This window comes from Rhyacophila brunnea, unplaced genomic scaffold, assembly GCF_057557595.1.
Source record: "Rhyacophila brunnea isolate RB1 unplaced genomic scaffold, BYU_Rbru_1.0 scaffold_5, whole genome shotgun sequence".
NCBI lineage: Eukaryota > Metazoa > Arthropoda > Insecta > Trichoptera > Rhyacophilidae > Rhyacophila > Rhyacophila brunnea.
Genome location: NW_028233170.1, coordinates 35,436,022 through 35,457,689, shown reverse-complemented (window position 1 = coordinate 35,457,689; position 21,668 = coordinate 35,436,022). Strand labels below are relative to the sequence as shown.

The window sequence follows — 21,668 nt, the reverse complement described above, 5'->3', positions numbered from 1 at the left end:
TAGGACGTTATCACTTTTTTCATCGGGTATTCGATAGTTCACACAAAAGTTACACAGCTTAAAATCGAAAGAAAATGTGATGGTATTAAAATTGTCCGCCAACATTATATTTACGAAATAATGTTGACCATCACTGAAACGTCATAATTTCTTAGCATGACATTTCAAATTTAGCTGATAAATTTTTCATTTATATACTGCCGTCGTAAAACAAATAATTTTATCAATCAAAGTATCTTATTACGTTACGACGTCTTGTGCGCGGAATATTTGACACTCTTTAAATAATATTTACTCTATTATAGGTTTAAATAAATAATAACATGTCTTTAATATCACCGTGGTGGGACTTTAATGTCCTTTTAAGTATATTTGCAGTGGTGTTTTATTTATGGACTATTAAATCGTTTTCTTATTGGACCAAGAGAGGCGTTGATGGACCGAAACCATGGTTTCTCGTTGGCAATATGGGCAGTGTTATTACGGGAAAAACGATGTTGGGAGAAAGATTTCGTGAGATGTACAATGAAACTAAGCAACTTCCATATGTCGGTGCGTATTTGATGTTAAAACCTGTAATAGTCATTAACGATCTGGATTTGATCAAGAATGTCTTGGTGAAAGATTTCATTCACTTTACTGATCACTCCAAGGCAATCGATGTGGACATTGACCCAATAAATGCTCACTTGTTCAGTTTGACAGGTGAAAACTGGAAAAATCTAAGAGCCAAACTCACTCCAACATTCACAACAAGTAAGCTAAAAGGTATGTTTGCTGTAATTGCTGAATGTGCAATTGAAATGAACAAATACCTTGCCGAAGCTACGATTTATGATGACATTGTTGATATGAAGGAAATAATGGCAAAATTAAACACGGATATAATCGGCTCCTGTGCTTTTGGTATAGAGTGTAATAGTTTTAAAAGTCCAAATGCAGCTTTCAGAAAGATGGGTAAAAAAGTTTTTGACCCAGATGATATTGTCGCCAATTTGATGACATTCGTGGTAATGTTCCTACCTTCGCTGAATAAATTCATCAAGAGAAGTGTATATGATCCAACGGTTACAGAGTTTTTCTACAATCTTGTCAGAGATACGATACAGTATCGCGAAGACAATAAAGTAGTTCGAAATGATTTTCTTCAGCTCTTGATACAATTGAAGAAAGATGGTGTGATTGACGACGAAAATTCAGGTAAGCTTGAAACTTATTTTATGCAGATATAAAATATTATATTAGGTATCTATGGATTTTTTATTACATATCTTTCACAGTCAATATTAATATGGTGTTAAGATATATTATGGTACATAAGTAATCGAGAAATTCGAAAGATATAAGAAAGCTTGTGAGATAAATTGATTTTAATATTTTCTGGCGTTCTGCTGATCCCGCGCAAACGACAACATGTGGCTACTCTGCATATTAAAACTAACTGGTTACTAAGTAATAACCGATGAAGCTTAAAACCTTTAAAATTAAAGATATCTTTTTTCTGCAGAGAGCAAAGAAAAAAATCGCGATGATGGCACCAGACTGACGCTGATGCAGGTTACATCTCAGGTATTTGTCTTCTTTCTGGCTGGCTTCGAAACCTCCTCATCCGCTTCAAGCTTTGCCATGTACGAGCTAGCCCTTAATCCAGATGTCCAGACTAGGGCGAGAGAAGAAATCGACAAGGTGTTGGAGAAATACGATAACAAAGTTACATACGATGCTTTCTCTGAGATGTCGTATCTTTCTAATATACTGGATGGTATGTACAATTACTATAAATATGCATTCACTATTATAATATATCATAATCGTAAATACTCATTGTTTTCCAACATTTAAAAAAATCATTAGTAAGATACGAACGCAAATTTAATGTAGTTAGATTTTATTTTTGTGTTATTGAATATTTATCATTATTAAGAGGTTTACAATTATCACATAGGTATTGAATAATGCCAAATTATATCATCGCACAAAAATTTATTTCAACTATAGATATAAACTAGAATATTTGTATCACACGTACGTTTGAGACTGACGTGTAATAATATATATACATGTGGGTACAGTTTTACTTGTAGATTTGAAAGTTTACTTAATAGAGTAACGTGTATTTCTTGCTATAATTATTAGTAACATTATAAATAAATATGGAATACGGAATATCGATCGACACCTTCAGGATTAGGTACCATCTTGTTATTATTATTTGTGATATTGTTTCCTTGTATTCTTACAAAATATATTAATATACATTGATTTGTGTACTGTATAATATCATCATACAAATAGTTTTTCAATTAGATGATTTTATTATTTTAATACTCATCTTCCAACCAAATTAATTAAAAACGTATCTCAGTCAACAATAGAATTAATTAGTTAATAGAGTTAATTTTATTTACCATTTTCAGAAACTCTTAGAAAATATCCAGCTCTGCCCTTATTATTTCGAATATGTACCAAAGACTACGTCATTCCTGAAACTGACATTCTGATCGAAAAGGATACAGGACTTATAATACCTATTCTGGGGATTCAGAGTGATGAAAAGTACTACCCAAATCCAGAAAAATTCGACCCAGATAGATTTACGCCAGAAAATAAAGCAACTAGAAATCCTTTCACCCACTTACCATTTGGAGAAGGACCCAGAAGCTGTATTGGTAAATATAGTTAAATTTATAATATAATATGCATTTATTTGAAAAGTGTAGTGGGACTCAAAACCGATCAATGCGTCTCTAAACGCGCCACTACGTATTTTAAACGCGCAAGTACCTACCTCATTAGTTTTTTTTATCACATTTATCATCACGAATCATGATAAAATAATATATTTATACAATATTAAAAAATGTTTTGAATATTTCATTAACGAAAAAGTCAAAGAAAATTATTATTGATAATGTTTTGCTAGTCATTGTTTTTATGTTCTCGTATTGCTGGGATCAAAATAAATTAAACGTGCTGGTCATTGTATAATATAAACAAAAAATTAACATGGAGATATTATTATCTCAATGTAATGTTATTATTTTTTTTAATAAAAGTAAATAACGACTTATCAATTATTATCATGTAATTTAATGAATATTTTTAACAGCTCTAATAGATAAATAATTATATACATTTTAATACACTTTACTTACCAAAATGAGACAGCAGAATTTTTAATAATCATACTTTAAAATGTACATAATATTTTATTTTTCAATTTTTGGAATACTATTTTAACTTTGCATGTCAAACGAAAATGATTTATTTTTTGTTTAAAATTAATCCAAGTCTAGTAAGTATGTACAGATGCATTCAAAATTATCACACCTTCGAAAACTTCATAAGGATGAACAATTACGCCCAAACCTGCTTACAATACTTTCATTTAACGGTGTTAACTGTCAATAATTGATGAAACGATATTGTATTAATTTAAACAAGCAACAATACGTAGTATCTACATAGTTTTAAAATTTTACGAAAATATCATGGCAATTAATAGGACAGAACGCAAAATGGAGCGAGCCAATTGCAGTCTCTAATATAAAGTTTTTATATACATATTACTATATACCAAATGTTAGTTATCATTCAAATTATTAAGAGTATGATAGACCTATTAACAAAATAACAGTCTTAAAACATGCTATAATTGCGGACATCGTATATCCCTAAATAAGGCATTATTATTCATTTAAAACGACGAAGATTACAGTAATACCTTTTTATTGTGTTAATATTTTTTCTAATCATGGAATGTCAATTTATATAATGATAAAAAAGAGGGCATAATAGTGACATATTTCCTACAAAGTCTAGATATTGTTCAGATTTAGCTAGCAAAGATATCACCATTTTGCTTTTAAGTACATGGCATTTGGGCCTTTAACAGTAATTATGTGATTGAAATCATCAATAGTTTACACTGGCGGCTCCCTGTTTAGGTCATTCGGTCATTGACCTGCCAAAATAAATACCTTACAATCGACATAATAATATTAATAATATGTGCAATGTCATATATAATAATATTAATAATAATCGGTGGATTTGAAATTATAGGGCGCGCGATATTGTGTCGACCCAGTCTATTGGGCTTTTTTTTGTTTGGGCGATAATTCCCCGAACAAAAATATTGTGTTCGCTGGCAGTCTGAAAATTGACCCAAATTGAATATTTTTATAAAATTTTCTCTCTCGTTTCTCATACATAAGACAGAGATCGATATAACACAAAATACGAGATCGAAGCTTGTAACGGTGCGTGAATTACTGTAATATCGGCAATGCCCGAGTGTGAGACAAAAGATTTTTTCACCTAATTAAATGAAACAGAATGATAACACTGACTAGATAATTGGTCTCAAGACGCAACTTTGTATGCGGTTCGGATTCGTTGACAGGTTTTGACGAATGCCTTTGGTTATTTTAATCATATGTAAGGAGTTTTTGGTGCAGTTATTGCATATACACACAACGTTTGGTTTTTAGTGATTTATAACATTTTTGTGAAGCAGTTAGTACGCACGCAGTAGCAATTGAAGTCTGTGATACAATTATAATGGAAATGGAAGCACGATTCGCATCCAATGATCATCTCATTATATCCGATTTGTTCAATAAAGAAAATTACACTGATTTTAAAAATAATTTTCCCACACGTCAAGTAAATTTGGTAAAACTGTTAGAAGAAATAAACATAATCAAGTTAAAAAATGAATTATTGGTGTTTTATCAACGAGATGATTTGCATGGCGCTAATAGTGCAGTTTCTTTTCTACATTTTTTACTCAGCAATAATTTCAACGAAACATTTTCCGAGTCGATCAAAGTTCTCCAATTTATTTGCGTCATACCAATGACAACAGTTGAAAGTGAAAGATGTTTTTCCACTCTCAAAAGAATAAAAACCTTTCTACGCAATAGGGCCAGGATAGACTGACCGCTCTTGCAATGCTCAGTATTGAAAAAAAATATGTGGGAAAAATAGACAATTTTTATAATCGTGTGATTGATGATTTTTCAAAAAGCAAAGAAAGAAAAGTGGACCTAATTTACAAAAAATTATAATGCGTTGTGTGCAATTTCGGTTAACGATGGGTTGGCGTTATGAAAAACGGACATTTTTTGAAGGGTAAGTAGGTACCTACCTATAACAATTTCTAGCACTTATTCTATAATGTACAAAAAGTCAATTTGCAATACGTCTTTTCAGTATACAACGAAAAGGCAAATTAAAATAATATATTCAAAATTGACCTGCTAGTTTTTTTCCGGATTAAGCCGCCAATGAATAGTTATGTACATAATTATAATGGGGAAACGTTTCAATTCACTGGATATAAAAATTATTAGTTTTATTAAAGTACTTAGGTTCTTTTTCATAAAATAAAACTTAAACAAAATCCCAACAACTTAATAGTTCATACTAATATTATGTATGAATATACAGAATGTACTTTTGTTGTCTTGTATGTCTCACGAAGCGATGTGAGACACTTCACAATATAAGCAATGTCATTAATTAGTATTTTATGTTGAATTTCAGGTAGCAGATTTGGTATGCTGCAAGCAAAATTAGGTCTGGTGTCAATTCTGTCAGAATACGAGCTGTCAGTTTGTAAGAAGACAACAGTGCCAGTGAAATTTGCTACAAGATCACTTGTGATGATAGCAGAAAAGGGGGTTCACTTAAAACTGACGAAAAGGGTCAAGTAAACAGTGAATGAACGTTTTTATTTAGATAATAACATGATTAAATATTTATATTGTAGTAACTAAAATATAGACTTTTACAAGGTAATACTAAACTGACTAATATTATATAAGACAATGTAATAAACTATAAATAATTAAATCAAATAGTAATAATATCATTGTAATGAAGTATAGTATTTTTTTATTATAATTAATAATATAGGTATCTACAGGCGGCCTTGACTTTCGCATGTATTGGTTTCTGAAAATGTGTTCGAATATTGAATGTTTGAAAGTAGAGGGATGTAAAAAAAAACATCAAAATGGGTACCTACTTTAAAAGATTTATTTATCAATGGGTGTAATAAAGTTAACGAGGCATATTAGCAATTGGGTATTTTCTCTATAAACTTGTTAAGAGATAGTTAAATACGACCCTTTTTCGAACAGTTTTTGCATTATCAACAAAAATATAAATTTTAAGAAATGTACGAAATAGCTAATTGTTCGAGAGTAGAACGTTCGAAAGTTAAGGGCCGCCTGTAATTATATCTAACCACTGTACAGGCATGCCCATATTTTTACATAAGACTACTAGGTATATATAAGTGTATTGTTTGTATGTCAATGTGAGATTGTTGATGGCCGAGATAAATGAAAAAGGTTAAGTTTTCTCCATTTTTGAAGTGCACAACAGTAATTTTTTTTTAAATTAGATCAAAAAACCTTATTATTCTTAATTTATAAATAATCAAAGTGGTTCAGTACACTCTGTTAATATAATAATAATAAAACATACAATGTACATAAAAACCCCTAAAAATTTTTCCATAATTTTTATGTTATTGTCAAAGTATAAGTGGTGGAGAGAAGCTCTATTGCCTTTGACATACCCAATTATTATCAATAAATTGTGATTAATTAATAATTAAATTAAACCATAATTTATTTATTTGTATGCTTACATACCTTTAACTTTTCCACGAATAAACAATAATAAATTTAATAATAGGCCACTTAATTTTATTTTTCAATACAGTTATTTCTACATTAGTCCACCATGATTGATTGATCAATGTGGTGCCTATTTATCCCCGGAAATCACAGTAAAATGTTGTAATTTTATTATTAGTGTACTATGATTGTTTACTTAGGCTTTTCTATAATATGAAACCAGAAAAGACGAATTTAAACCTTTTTATATGTGTATATTTGTCATTATTACTTATTTATCTATTACCCATCAAGACGTCATTACCGGCATACGTTTTGAGCGTCGATCGTCGCGATACAGGGTGACTCATCAAGAAGTTATCGTTTGACCTTCGCTACCGCTAAAGCGAACGCCGCTTCTACCATCTATCATAAACTCATCTTCATCATAGGACCAATGTGTAACCGTGAGAGCGATAGTACTAGTGGGTGAATGCGGTAACACGGAGCTAGCCCCGCGCACCCGCATTATCAACATTAAAATTGAATTGCCAACAATGGCAACATTGATTGCCAGGATTTAATCCCCGTATAACCCCCCCACTCCAGCATTCAAACTATCCCCTTCCCACAGTCCATAATAATTAACAGCGGTCAACATAATAATTATGCGTACTGGTATTTTATTTATATTGTGTCACTGTGCCACGACTAAATACATACTATACTACATATTTTACATCAATTTCATCAATCACCATATTATTACAAACTAAGCTCTAAATAGGTAGGTACTAAAGTTTTCACTTAGGGATTATTGTATCTGTTTCAAATTTGGTAGATAACTACTTGTGAATTTCAAGGTTAAGGAGAACCGATCAAATCTACTATGTACCAGATTAATTGAGATAGTAGAATTGAACTTTCCCATGCCAAATGCCGTATTACCTGCATAACGTGTTGAGTGACAATTAATGATATGATGACACTTTTTGAGACAGCAGTTATATGAGTAGTGATCGGGGAACACAAAAATGAAAGGGAAGTTATAATAATGTTAAAATTTCAAGTTTTGGAGGAAAAGATGATACACTTAAATACATGTTAAAGAATATCTTTTCTTTTTATAGTAACCTCTGTATCTTATTAATATGCATTAAAATTTGTCACGTAAACACGTATTCAATATTGGTAATATTTGAGGACACTCAGCCCAATTTGTGATGCTTGCGGTTTATGGCCTGATCGTCATAAAGTAATAAACCGAATCTGGCTTCAAAATATTAGTTTATGTCGCCTGGATTTCACATTTATATCTATTCTGTGATTCGTACCGATCAATTATGCATACTTTGTCATTACATGACATGCCACGTCAATTAAAATCTTATACTATATACATAATTAGTAGGAAATAGAAACTCATTTAGCACACAAAGTAATAAATAGCTATTTATGTACTTCTTCCTCAAGTCTTATAAGACGAGGTGTGTCTGTTTTCGACGATTTTCCTCTCGATCTTGAATTCACTTTTATTTTAACTTATCATACATATTTAAGGGTTGGTAATGAATGACATCACCTAAATATGTCACAAAACATTCATTCAACCTGCTCCACATACAAAAACTGAATTAATAAATAATATTATCGACGCATAAAATGGTGGAAAACGAAATACGTATTTTGAACAATAGCTACGTTCTTAATTCAGTACGCACCTGTAAAATTTGATGGTTAAAAAATCGACATAAGAACCCGCAAGTAAGGTGACACGGTTTTCATCACTTTTAGCTTGATAAAGAATGACAGTTTACATCAGTTGTGTAATAATAACATTTATGTTATAGATATTTTATGTAACAGTAACATTTCTTAAATTAACAACTTAATTTCCGATGGTCAACCGTCAAACTCTAAGTAAAAAGCCTCATATGTAGAACATTAAATAATAGGGAATACACAACGCTCCGTTCCAGCATGGATGGCTTCCAATTCAAAATTAAAACCAGTCGAGTTTTGTTTTCATAATATTCCTTCGTTCAAAGCAAATGTGTTGAAGAAAACCCTATTATATGGAAATGGTTCCAACATAATATAAGCTAGTCTCAAATATTATATAACATAATAAGCTGTTTAATATTCAACGACATTCACTTTCTATCTAATGTCAATGTTGGAAAAGGGATTTTTGTGCGCATAATTACATACTTAGAGATACATACCTTCTTCTTCTTATTGTGCCATCCCCTAGCGGAGGTCGGCCACCATCAAGGCGATCTTATATCGATCACATACTTTACTTAATTTTAAAAAATCATCAATTTTTATTAGAACAAGGGCTCTAAAAGAACCGGATTGTACCGGAACGTAACTCCGGTTCATGAAATTCTCTAGACCATAATATCACTCCGTCTCGTGGAAATTTTATAAATTGCATTCTGGTACAAGAATATTATTAAGAAAATATTATATGCATTCACATTATATAATTTATCTTAGCGTTTAATACGAAACGCATGGTATATATATATTACTATTACTATATATTATTATATTCGTAGGTATAATATAACAAAAAAATTGAACACGTTTAAATATTTTTGGAAAATAGTCAAGCGCTCCGGTTTCAAGATTGATCTTATTATAAGAAAATAACTCAGGTAGGAAGGTACTATATATTAATCTCCATATGAAGTGAGTTCTTTTAAAACTTATAGATATGTAGATTGGCTACTTCATAACTTTGCACTCTGGCTCTAGGATGACAATGATACCTATATCTATTATATTATCAAAAAACATTTATTTATTTATTATGTACTACATCTCTATATATATAAAAATCTCGTGTCACGATGTTTGTGGTCGAACTCCTCCGAAATGGCTCAACCTATTCTTATGAAATTTTTTATGTATATTTTTTAGGTATGAGAATAGGTCAACAAGTATATTTCATACCGCTAGGTGATTAGGGTATCTCTATCCAGAAAAATTTTCTTTTATTTTTTTGACAATTTTTTTTTTATATTTTTTTTTATTATTTGGCATAAAATAATACCTATAACCTCAAATTTTCACTTTCCTACCCCCATCCTCCCATTTTTTAATCGCGATTTTATTATTTTTGTATGAACAAATTTAACGGTCGTTCGTATTTCAAACAGAACGAAATTATTTATGTTGTTGAATGACAGATGGCACTACGTCCGAGAAGAATTCAAGAGAAGCGTCGCGTCATTTTGACATTTCAGTCGGCAAATCACAACGCAGTGCGTGCAAAATTTTGTACGAATTATTTTAATCTATCTATTTTTATGTGCGTGTATTACAGTGCACAATGCCAGCAAGACGCAAGGGGGGCCATTTGGGCCGTCGAACGAATAAAGCAACAAACATGCGAAATAGTAGAGTAGAAAGAACAGATGAACAAATCCAACAAGATAACAAAAACGTGCGTGTAAGCATGTCGCAATTGCGTGCATCTCAATCACAAGAGGCACGAGCTGAACGAAATCAACAACGACAATTGGAACGGAGCCAAGCGCGCCGGTTCGTAGTTAACACACGCAGAGCAAATGACCGACAACGCCAACAAGTACATCGAACATTTACATCCGCTTCGTTCCTTCGTCTCGCATTTGAGTACGAGCCAGATATTGAATATTCCGCTCATCCGAAAGTGCTGATTGGTGCTATGGACAAAGAATGTCTCCATTGTCATGCGCTCAAATTCAAACATGAGTCAGCCGGGATGTGTTGCTCATCAGGAAAAGTGCAACTATCATAAATTGAGATACCACCAGAACCATTGAACAGCTTGCTCATTGGCACGGTTCCAGATTCAAACCTGTTCCTGAAGTCCATTCGCACATTCAATTAATGCTTCCAAATGACTTCGTCCGGAGCAACAGAAATAGTTCACAATACTGCGGCAAATGGTCAACAATTCCATTCTACGTTCAAAATCAAAGGTCAAGTATACCACAAAGTAGGCTCATTGCTGCTAATGCCAAACGAACCACATACATTTTTACAAATCTACTTCATGGGCGCGGCGGTGAGGACATCAATCATGGGGATGCACGTTGCGGCTACAATAGCTTCAATTCGCCTAATGCCAGGCGCATCGTCGGCGAACTGGACGCCCTGTTGAATGAGCACAATGAATTATTGAAATTCTTCAAAGCACACATGCACGAATTGCAAAGTGACAATCACGCTATTGTCATCAATCCTGATAAAACACCAGCTGGAGAGCATGTACGTCGATTCAATGCGACTGTTGTTGACGACATTGCTGGCATCATGGTTGGCGACCGCACATCGACGCGAGAAATCGTGATTCGAAGAAGAAACAATAATCTGGAGTTCATCGCTGACACACCGTTCATACGACGCTCTCCAATATCCGCTAATTTTCTGGAAGGGACAAGACGGATATTGCATAAACAAAGGGGGGACATGCTCGTCGAAGGTCAAAATTGAGTTTTTATTGTATTTTCAAACCATGATCCTGGACACTCCTTAAACGTTGTAGATAATCTATTTTTATAATTTTGAAGCCTTATTATCCTTTATAGTTATTTTAAACATTTGATGACTGCATGAAGTATTTTTGTTACATAAAATAGTATTCTTTTAAACCTCTCGCTCTAATGTTTTAGAATATAGTCATATTTCGGTACATAACTGTGCAGTGGTGTTAAGATTTTTTATATTTATTAATTTTTAAACGCATTTATAAAACCATTAGTATAATTTATTACGAGATAATTTTTGTAAAATATTCACGATAAAAAATTATTTTGATAATCTCTGTGATCCCAAATTTGACAAGAATTAGGCATTTTATTATTCAAAAAATCGGCAAGATTAACACATTTTAAGATGATTCTAAAGATATTTATTATAAGCTATGTTTTTGACCATTCAAGTGTGATAAAAATCTTATGAATAATGATTGCTTTATAATAATTATTGACCTAAGAATAAGGTAGTGTTTTTTTGAAATACGCCATTTCTTTTGTCATTTTCTAGTGGTTAAGCTACAACATACGGCCGTAGCCATAAAATGACAAACTATAATTAAAGTAGGGAGTAAAATTATGTTAACGCGCGTGTTTGAACATGTACCTCACCGAATTTTTTAAAAATTTTTTTTAAACGGTACATGTTCAAACACGCGCGTCAATATCATTTTACTCCCTACTTCAATTATAGTTTGTCAATTTATGGCTACGGCCGTATGTTGTAGCTTAACCACTGGGGAATGACAAAAGAAATGGCGTATTTCAAAAAAACACTACCTTATTCTTAGGTCAATAATTATTATAAAGCAATCATTATTCATAAGATGTTTATCAAACTTGAATGGTCAAAGACATAGCTTATAATAAATATCTTTAGAATTATCTTCAAATGTGTTAATCTTGCCGATTTTTTGAATAATAAAATGCCTAATTCTTGTCAAATTTGGGATCACAGAGATTATCAATATAATTTTTTATCGTGAATATTTTACAAAAATTATCTCGTAATAAATTATGCTAATGGTTTTATAAATGCGTTTAAAAATTAATAAATGTAAAAAATCTTAACACCACTGCACAGTTATGTACCGAAATATGACTATATTCTAAAACATTAGAGCGAGAGGTTTAAAAGAATACTATTTTATGTAACAAAAATACTTCATGCAGTCATCAAATGTTTAAAATAACTATAAAGGATAATAAGGCTTCAAAATTATATAAATAGATCATCTACAACGTTTAAGGAGTGTCCATGATCATGGTTTGAAAATACAATAAAAACTCAATTTTGACCTTCGACGAGCATGTCCCCCCTTAAACAACGAGATCCTGTCACAGGTAATTCATTCATTATGAACATCATTACTCATTTTGAATTGAGAAAATGAATGGTTGATGGTTTTTTGTTTTTATCGGCGGTCAACGTCTACAGTGCTCTATTCCTCCTTCTGTCATAGATCCCATCCCCACACACTTACGATACATTCGTTACTTTTTATCTAACAACCAAAATATTCACTAGAAATAATTTATATGGCAGAACAACGTTTGCCTGGTCAGCTAGTAATATATATTAATTCCGAACATGTCCGATCTTAATAAGATCATATGGGTCTCCATAGAGTAGAGGTTTGTATTAACAGATTTTGTTTTTACGAGAAATGGATGTCAGCCACTTGCTCATCCTATTAGGTCCATAGTCTGGACTCATACACAAATTGAAAAACAATATGTGTACTTGCCAAGCCCAGGATTCTATCCTGGGACCCACGACGCTATAGGCCAACGCTTAATCCGCGTCGTATAATAATTCATGTGAATAACTATTATTTGATCTAATTTTATGCGAGGTAATCAGGCAAATAGGCGTATCAGTGTAGTAAAAAATACAAAAAAGTGCAAAGTTATAAAGCGTATACTCTAACATCTGAGCATTTGAGTTTGCATTTAGTAGTATTTATTTCAAAATGCATTGTATGTCTCAATATTACTAGTTGTCTAGTTTGTTGTTCCTCACGAGTTGTTAAAACTAAAACAGCCCGTTCGATCGCCTCTGAGAGACAAAATGCTTCCGGAACATTTCTCGGCCAGCTCTTTGAAAATCGCGGGACCGTCCGCAATATTTACTTTTTTCTGCCTATTGAAACGGCCGTTTGTACCATTCCTTTGTTCTAATTGTTGGTCATTTTTCAATGGATATTATTCTGGCCTAGCAGTTTTATAACCGGTAGATGGAGCTCTATGATAAAACCGCTGTTTTAATTATACACTGTGCAATGCCAGCGGAAATAAAAGGGAGTGAGAATAAAGAAAATAGTTTTTTTAGAATCCATTAGGTACGAGAAAATATAGTCAACATTAAAAATAAGTGACGCAACAATAATTTTATATTGTATTCTATATTTAAGAGTAATAATATAAATATTATTTTTCATCATAAATAAGTAATATATAGTTACAGGGAAGACATTGTATTAATACTTTAATAAAAACATATATAAAAAGGATTTCAAGTTGAGTATTTATATTTTTATAAAACTCGATGTTTTTTTTAATAAATATTATATAAAATATTAACCATATGAATTAGTCAAAAATCTCTTATGTACAAAATAAAAAACTTAATAAACTAAATTTTAATAATAAATATGACCTTTGACAAATTCACATTTATTTTGACTTAAAATAAAAAAATATTTTCCTTTTTAATGTGTTCAGATACATATTTATTAATTAATAGTTGAAATTGTAAATTATCAAAAAAGTGTCTCAAATTGCAAGCTTCGTATTTTTCCTCTAGGTGCCTCTGGTAGGTAAAGACATCGCCTTAACACATTAAAAATAACCAATATATAAGATTGGACTAATTTATAAATCATTTAAATTATTAAATTAAAAGTTTTATCTTATTGAAATACTTTTATATTAAGTAGGTAACTATTATAAGATTTACTCTATTTTGCATGGGAATAAAAAGGCTCATTTCTAAAAGTACTTATAATTTTATTGTTGGTATGTAGGTACTGTGTATTTACATTTTTCATTTGTTTTGACAAAAAAAAATTAACCCATTATTAATTTATCTCTTTATCCCATCATAAATTATAATAATGTTATGTTGAAAACAATATCAAATATCTTTGTCTCTTTTTGCGTTTTCGCTCATATTATTAGATTTCTCAAAAACCCCTTCCATTCATTAAATCTTAAAGAAAACAGCCCTCCGTTTTGTCTTACGGGTAAATATATCCTTAATTATTAAATACCCCAGTGGTTTTATATTAAATTTATCAATGAGGCGGGTAAGAAAGGCCTGGTTTACTTTGTGCAACCCCTGTGCTTTGTTAATTATTGCGCACCTTATCAGGTATTGCGATCGCTATGAACAATCTCAGTTCCTGGTAAAAGTCTCGCTGAGTGTAGTGTGTTTGCTATGAAGTTTTTCTATCATGTAATGTTGTGATTTTCTACAGACTTCCCGTCTCACCGTTTTGACATATTTTCGCAATTTCGCCATATATTACAGGCTCCTTCTTTTGGTACCGTCTATTATAAAGAGTCGGCATCCAAAATGGAATACATTTCCCTATCTTTGACTGATTCAACATTTTTCCACCAACCAAACCCGCCTCGTACCACATTCGATCTTGAGTAATCCAAAACACAACAGTCGTTTAAGAGCGTACTTCAGTGAAACGGCAAATAATTTTCAACAGTAGGTGCGACGAAATTTCTCACTAGTCGCCAATCGGAGACCGACAGTCTAGGTATCCGTACGACGATTTGTTTTGTCATCGCGTCGGATGAAAATATTCTTAAATCGTGTAAAGATGACTAAAAAACTTTACGTATGTACTTAAAAAATAAAACATGCCAATGAATATACTATTATTATTAGTAATATAACAATAAACATAAAATTAAATAGACGCATGTTGGATTTTTATGACAAATTATATTTCGTTCGGCACGCGTCATTTGCACAATCCGCGCATCGCCTAGCCATGATCTTTTTAGACCACGCCTCAACTGAAGTATAGCCTTGTTTTGGGAATGACTCATGAGTATAGATAGTAGGTAATATTCTCTTACTTCACATGCCTCTGCAGCCGTCAATCTTCCATTGCATTAGGAGTTAAAGTAAATAATATTTTCCATTGTGTAAAATTACACAATACATTCTTCGTGTTATATGTCGAATAAATAAGCGTTAATTATACTAATATAAACACCTATTATTATAACCATTTATTTGCATTACCCATCTAATAAATAGCAACTGCCATGGTTTGTTTTGTATAATATTACGCCCTACCTATATCTGAATAGGTATAATGAAGTTTCAGACAGTGGTGGTTTTTAGTATTACCTTATGATTTTCATCTTTATAATAAATCACATTGGCACGAATCTTAATGGATACGGGTTCAAGTGCTGCCGGGCGTTGTATTTTTTTCTTGGATCATAAAACAGTGTGTTTATAATATATATATGAGGTGTTTTCAAATTATGTAGGTATGTTCAATAAAGAATGGTATACTTATTCAAAAATCTTGAGAATTATTCATTTAACAAAAAAATAATCTATTATAGTTTCTAAGATGTACTTATGATGATTTAATTTTATTTTATTATTAGTATTTAATAATAATTACAAGGTAAAAAGAACTTTTTATATACAACGTTTTTAAGTTTTCTATTGAATCATATAAACTTGTCTTGGCTAGTCAAGACAAACGATCAAAAAAAATGTATTTGATAGAAATAATACTGAAATGTCATTTTGACACTCATATTGATTTCCATAATAACGCACGTATATATTATAATTTCCTAGCAACCAATATTAGTGGATTGGATTACGGATTTTTTCCGAAATAACTTTTCATACAAAACAGAATTAACTGAAAATGAATTTAATTCTACTTAAAGATGGCTAAAAGTATTAAAAAATGCATTGGCATCGTGTTCTGATATATTCTAAAAGTTTCAAATGTCTATCTAGTCGGGAAGTTAATTAAAAATCGATTGCAAGATTTGTACCGGACAAATAAGAATACGACCTAATAAAAACGTTATAAAAATAAGCTTGTATTATATAATTTTATACAGTAATACAATTCAGTTTGTAATAATTGTAATACTATAAAATAGTTTGTTTTATTTTTTTCTTTCTATCTATCATTCCTCTGCAATAAATGTATTTTAATTAATTTTAATCAATAATCTTGAAAGGCAACAGATTTGTATTAACTTCACAATATGTATAGTGATAATCTTATTCTTACTGTTCCCACTTTTTTCAAACACTTTTATTATACATAGGATACGTGTTACTAATGAGTAAACTCAACATTGAAAATATTATGTAATGTAATGACACGCACACTTTTTTATAAAGTAGATGGTCGTTCAGAAACACCGTGTAGTGTAGGAAATAATGCGCTTAAGATTGTGTTTATTGCTTTATAAATTGTAAACTCATTTAATTCTCACGCTCGCCAAGTAAAAAAAAAATACTGCGAAAAAAATTATTTCCTTTGCCAAAATAAAGCTTTTGGTTGTATTCAGGCGAGTTCTTTGTCCGCATTAGTAAGTACTGTATGTTTATTGTTTTAGTATACAATAACACACAAAAGTGATGTAAACGGCATACAATTCGTTTCGAGATTAACCAATTATTATTAGCCATATTATTATTAACATAAGTACTATTTTTATCTATCAGCAGTCTAAACTTTATATTTTTTTATTCCTAGTATATATTAGTATCAAACTATATTATTATAATAAATACAAGAAATGCTTCCCAACTAAAATTTAGCGAAACTCTCTGGTTTCGGAAGCTCATCTCCAATGTCATGCAAAAATTTACAAAAGCTAGCAAAACAAGTAAATATGTACAACATGCCACCTTCTTGCGGGTATTTAATTTTCCAGTTGTAATTTTTTAATATTATCTATTACAAGACTATATAACGTTTTAAATATTAGCTTATTTACTACAAACTTAAATTAATATTTCTTAACATTTTTGTTTATGGACAGTAAGCTAGAAATATATTATTACGATAAATCCACTTGTATATTAATTATTACATCTCAGCCATACATTCAGACAGCCAGTTAGTGGTCCTTTAAAAATTCTCTGAGGTCCTCCCATTCAAAAAAGTGAACAGACCAAATTTATATTGTAATGCAGTTTTCTCTGTGGATAACGAAACATTATCTTTTATCGTGTGCAATTAATTATCTTTGTACATGTCTATTATATATATATATTGGGGAAATGCGCTGGATGATAACATAATATTACGTTGATTAAAATACAACAGGTGGATTTGAACGGGTCGTAGGATTAAGCCCGTAGCTTAAACAACTGATATTATTCTTTATACTCCATAAATGGGTTTAGTTTATACTACCTAGATCTTAGATATTTAATCTAAATTTGAAAAATATTTCACCGTTGTCAAAGGTAATAAAAAATAGTTTTAGTAATAGGGTCTTAAAATATTTTTGCATGACGATAATAATTTAGAGATTGACTTTCTTCTACATAGAATTATATGAAAGTGACGCTGGAGGAAGTGCTACCTACTAATTCTAATACATTAACTACACGTTTAACTATTGTTGTCTCATTTATATCACATATTATTTTGTTCTTTCAAAATCGCCATGCGAAATGTTAGAAGCGTAAAACAAGTGTTTTTATTCAATAAGAGTCTGGCCGTGATCTTGTTTAGGCAGACATGTTTTAATACTTCCAAAGTATAGAATATTTTTTGTTCAATGCTTATTAATGAACGAGTTTTATCAAACTAAATATGTTCTATAATCGTTATTAAGTATTGTCATACCAAATTTCATGTGAATCCCTCAGAGTGTAGTCTAAATTGTTTGATTACACTGCATTTAATAAAAAAAATTCGTAGATACCTACTACGTTTAGTTATAATAATATTCCATATTAAACGCCTTACTGAAGAGCTTTTATAATAATATCCATATTTAAGAAGTAATAATATACAATTAATTTAAAACATTTTATCGCTTGTCTCTCAACAATTTTCCTCGGGTTATTATAAAGTTTTCAATTAGTCAAGGAATATCTTCCTTAATGATTTCTTCGTATTTATAATAGTCTACTATACTTACACTACGCTACGTGTATAACAATAATTACATACAAGTCTCATATTTGATGCGTCGAAATTTCTGCAAGTCATCTATTATAATAACTTAGTAAGAATATTACAATGAGGGCCAATTTAGTTCGTAGATTACAAATAAATTGTACGGTACAAAGTCTTGATGAGCTTACAAGTGATATTTAAAGAAAAAAGTTCGGTTTGATTGGATTATTATGTAAATTATTGTAGATTGCCAACAAAGTATCGACTCACGCAACATACGGAAAATACAAAATTAACAAAATAAACCTAAGTAACTGGACCCGAAATCCTTATGTTCGCGTCTGCATACACTCAATATTATTATGTAGTATCTTCACTATGTTTTACGTGACAATTATTTTCAACGTAGTCTAAACATTAGTGTTTCCTTCATTCAAACTGACTTATTGTAAACTTTGCAAAGTTAAAAATAATAATATCGCAACTTGTTCAAGCACCGCCACAATAAAAGCGGGAAACGAAAGAGCGAGAAACAAGAGAAGGACTTATTATTAGTTTGTTTAATCTAACAAGTTGAAACCCAGCGTGATGGCTAAAGTCACGGGGTGAGACGGACATGTCTTGGATAATAACTTATTTAATTGCCCTCGAGGAAGTCTGGCTGCCATGTAACATGGAGTCTATCTCAAGAAACAATCTTTAATATTCCAAGGAGCTGTGGTTGTGTACTTGCTCTGCTCTGGCCCATGATGTTATTGTTGGTTTTGTGCTACGGGAGTAGCAATAATGGAAATAATTTATATTCATAGTGTTAATAACTTCTTGTCGTACATGTTTTGTTACCACTTTCTTTTTGTCGTTGTTAATAAAGAAAGTTATCTCCATAACTTCAACAATATTTTTAGTCACAACACATTTATATTTAGTAGGTAGCAATGGCCAAGGGTGACTTTTGGAAAGAGGTAGGCTGCGGAGGTCAGAGAAAAAGAGCACATATTTTTCGAAGTATACTTACGGTAAATAGGAAGATAATATGATATTACTGCTGATGAATAAGTACACACTAATTCGATGAAATTTCAATAACTGACTGATGATATAAAATTGAACGATGGGTTTAAATTCTTTTATAAAATTATGTTTTATTTTTAAAAATCCAGTCTATATTTATATGTGATTGAATTGCCTAGTTTTTTTTAAATTATCTTAATATTAATTATTTTGGACAAAGCTGCAATCATAGACGATAATATTATGCGCAAAGGTTTTAGGCTTCGTCTTTAGAGCCTACCGTATTACATACATTACGGTAGACGGGATGTGCTAACGTGAGGTAAAGTCCGTAAAAAAATCAGCATTATTCACTGAATAATCCGATACAATAGAGGCAGGTAGCGCTGTGTCATTTTTTTAACCTTTGGCAGATGGTTCTGTATATATTTACAATACATTCCTACATTTACGACAGATGTCATTAAATATATTTTTTTATAGAATATAAAATAATTACGTTAATATTTAAATACATTATCAATATGTAATTAATACATATTTTTCTAAGGAGGTAGACTTTAAATAATCATCTTTGCCACTGATAGGTAGACAAGATATGTTGTTAAAATATAGCCTGAAGTACTTACCCATTGACTTACATTAGTAATTAACACTGTGGGGTAAGGATAAGGATAACTAAATTAAAATGTATTTGAAAACATAATAATTGCTTTGCAATAGGTAGGTACTTATTGTTTTAAATTCTAAATATCTACATTGGCAATTTTGGAGGTTGGATGAAGGTTGAGAACATTTTCTATGTATGTAAAAAATACAGCAATAGCTGTTTCCTTGATTGTTTACACTTAGATTGTAAAAACTAATGCATCTATTGATAAATCAATTGTTATAAGAATTAAATTAAATTAATCTTTTCCCCATTATCTGCCTCCTCTCTTCATCGTATGTTACGGTTTTAAAAAATCTTTATAATTCCTTAATTCGAAGCAGACTTGAGGGTGAGTGTTTTGTTTGGGCAGTTGAAGTACGGGCTTATAGTAGAGAGGGTTGAGAAAAAAATCTTGAGACTCCTTTACCTGATGCTGTATGGATATTCTCTGTAAATTTTGTTTACGTTTATACATACACCTAGTGTAAAAGAAAGAAGAGATCTGTATTTTTCTATACTAATACCCTTTTCCGACATGAACGAGGTGTAAAAGTAAACTCTGCCATTCTTTATAGTGTTCATCTTATGTGTCCCTAATAACTATTTTAAAAATCGGAAACATCAAAGTTATTTGTTCTCATAAGGTGCAAAACTATCTTGCCAATGGTAATGCCACTTGGGCGAGCAAAACAATGTTCAACCAAATCCCTATAAATATTCCACATACTTGAGGTGAGTTTAGAATGTTTAGATCAACGTTGTTTTACAAATTCTTAAAATAGGATATTGGTAGGTACTTAGTTAATTCGGCGTACTTTTATGTAACCACTTTATAGTTGTTGTATTTACGTATTCTTTACATTGTCCGATCATTATAAAATCATAATATGGGCGTCTACAGAGTGGAGGTTTATATTAAGAGATTTTTGTTTTTACGAGAAATGGATATTAACCACTTGCTCAACCTATGAGGTCCACACTCTGACTACAAACAAAAATCTGAATTTGTATTTTTTAGTAAAGTTCACCATATAATGTAAATAAATAATAAATTATTATTTGATTCATAACCTACAGCAAGGCAACGGTAACTGTAAGACCGCGATAGGTAGATATTGTATTTCTCCCAACCTGCTTATCTGTGAAAATTCCCCCCATCCACCACTTTGCGACGCGTTCTCTAGAGATTACAGGTTCTGAAAATATAATTAAATTATTATTTGTCGAAATATTATGTGTATGCAAAAATGTATTTTTTGCATCAATCTACCGTGCCATTATTAAATTATGTGAATTTACCACTCAGGTAATGTGATGCTGTTTTCAACGAAACACGTGTCCTATTAAATATGTTTCATAATATATGTGGTAGATAATTAATAATAGGTTAAAAATAGATCATTAAAATATTTGAGAGAATCATAAATCGGCTTTTCTTGATAGTAGAAAATAATTTATAATACCAAAATATACATAAGTATAAACAAGAATCACCATTGTTTAATAAAGGTAGTGTTAGAAATTATTAAGACCCTGTTTAGCATAGGTATGTGTAGTTATTCAATTTCTTGGCTTTCTTAGATTCCCATTTAGATTCATTTTATCTTGCGACCAGAAAAATCATGTCATTCTAAACGAGCGGAGAGGGTATTGGGTAAACGGCGTCTCAGCAGTTTATTTAATTTTTATGCGTGATGGC

General features: G+C 31.2%; 2 protein-coding genes across 2 annotated transcripts in view; both read left to right on the top strand.

The window, feature by feature from the left end:
- LOC147066351 (uncharacterized) overlaps positions 1-21,668 on the top strand; it is a 1,224,975-nt gene that overhangs the window by 391,932 nt on the left and 811,375 nt on the right. The window lies entirely within an intron of this gene.
- LOC147066354 (cytochrome P450 6k1-like) lies at positions 413-6,802 on the top strand. Its single transcript, XM_085955550.1, has 4 exons — positions 413-1,200; positions 1,508-1,762; positions 2,418-2,669; positions 5,551-6,802. The coding sequence occupies exons 1-4, from the start codon at positions 468-470 to the stop codon at positions 5,718-5,720; spliced, it is 1,410 nt and encodes a 469-aa protein (XP_085811676.1). The 5' UTR covers positions 413-467; the 3' UTR covers positions 5,721-6,802.

Excerpts from the sequence above, each read along its gene's own strand:
- LOC147066354 (XM_085955550.1), top strand. The coding sequence starts at position 468 with ATGGGCAGTGTTATTACGGGAAAAACGATGTTGGGAGAAAGATTTCGT. Across the intron at positions 1,201-1,507 it reads GATTGACGACGAAAATTCAG|AGAGCAAAGAAAAAAATCGC; the intron begins GTAAGCTTGAAA and ends TTTTTTCTGCAG. Across the intron at positions 2,670-5,550 it reads AGGACCCAGAAGCTGTATTG|GTAGCAGATTTGGTATGCTG; the intron begins GTAAATATAGTT and ends GTTGAATTTCAG.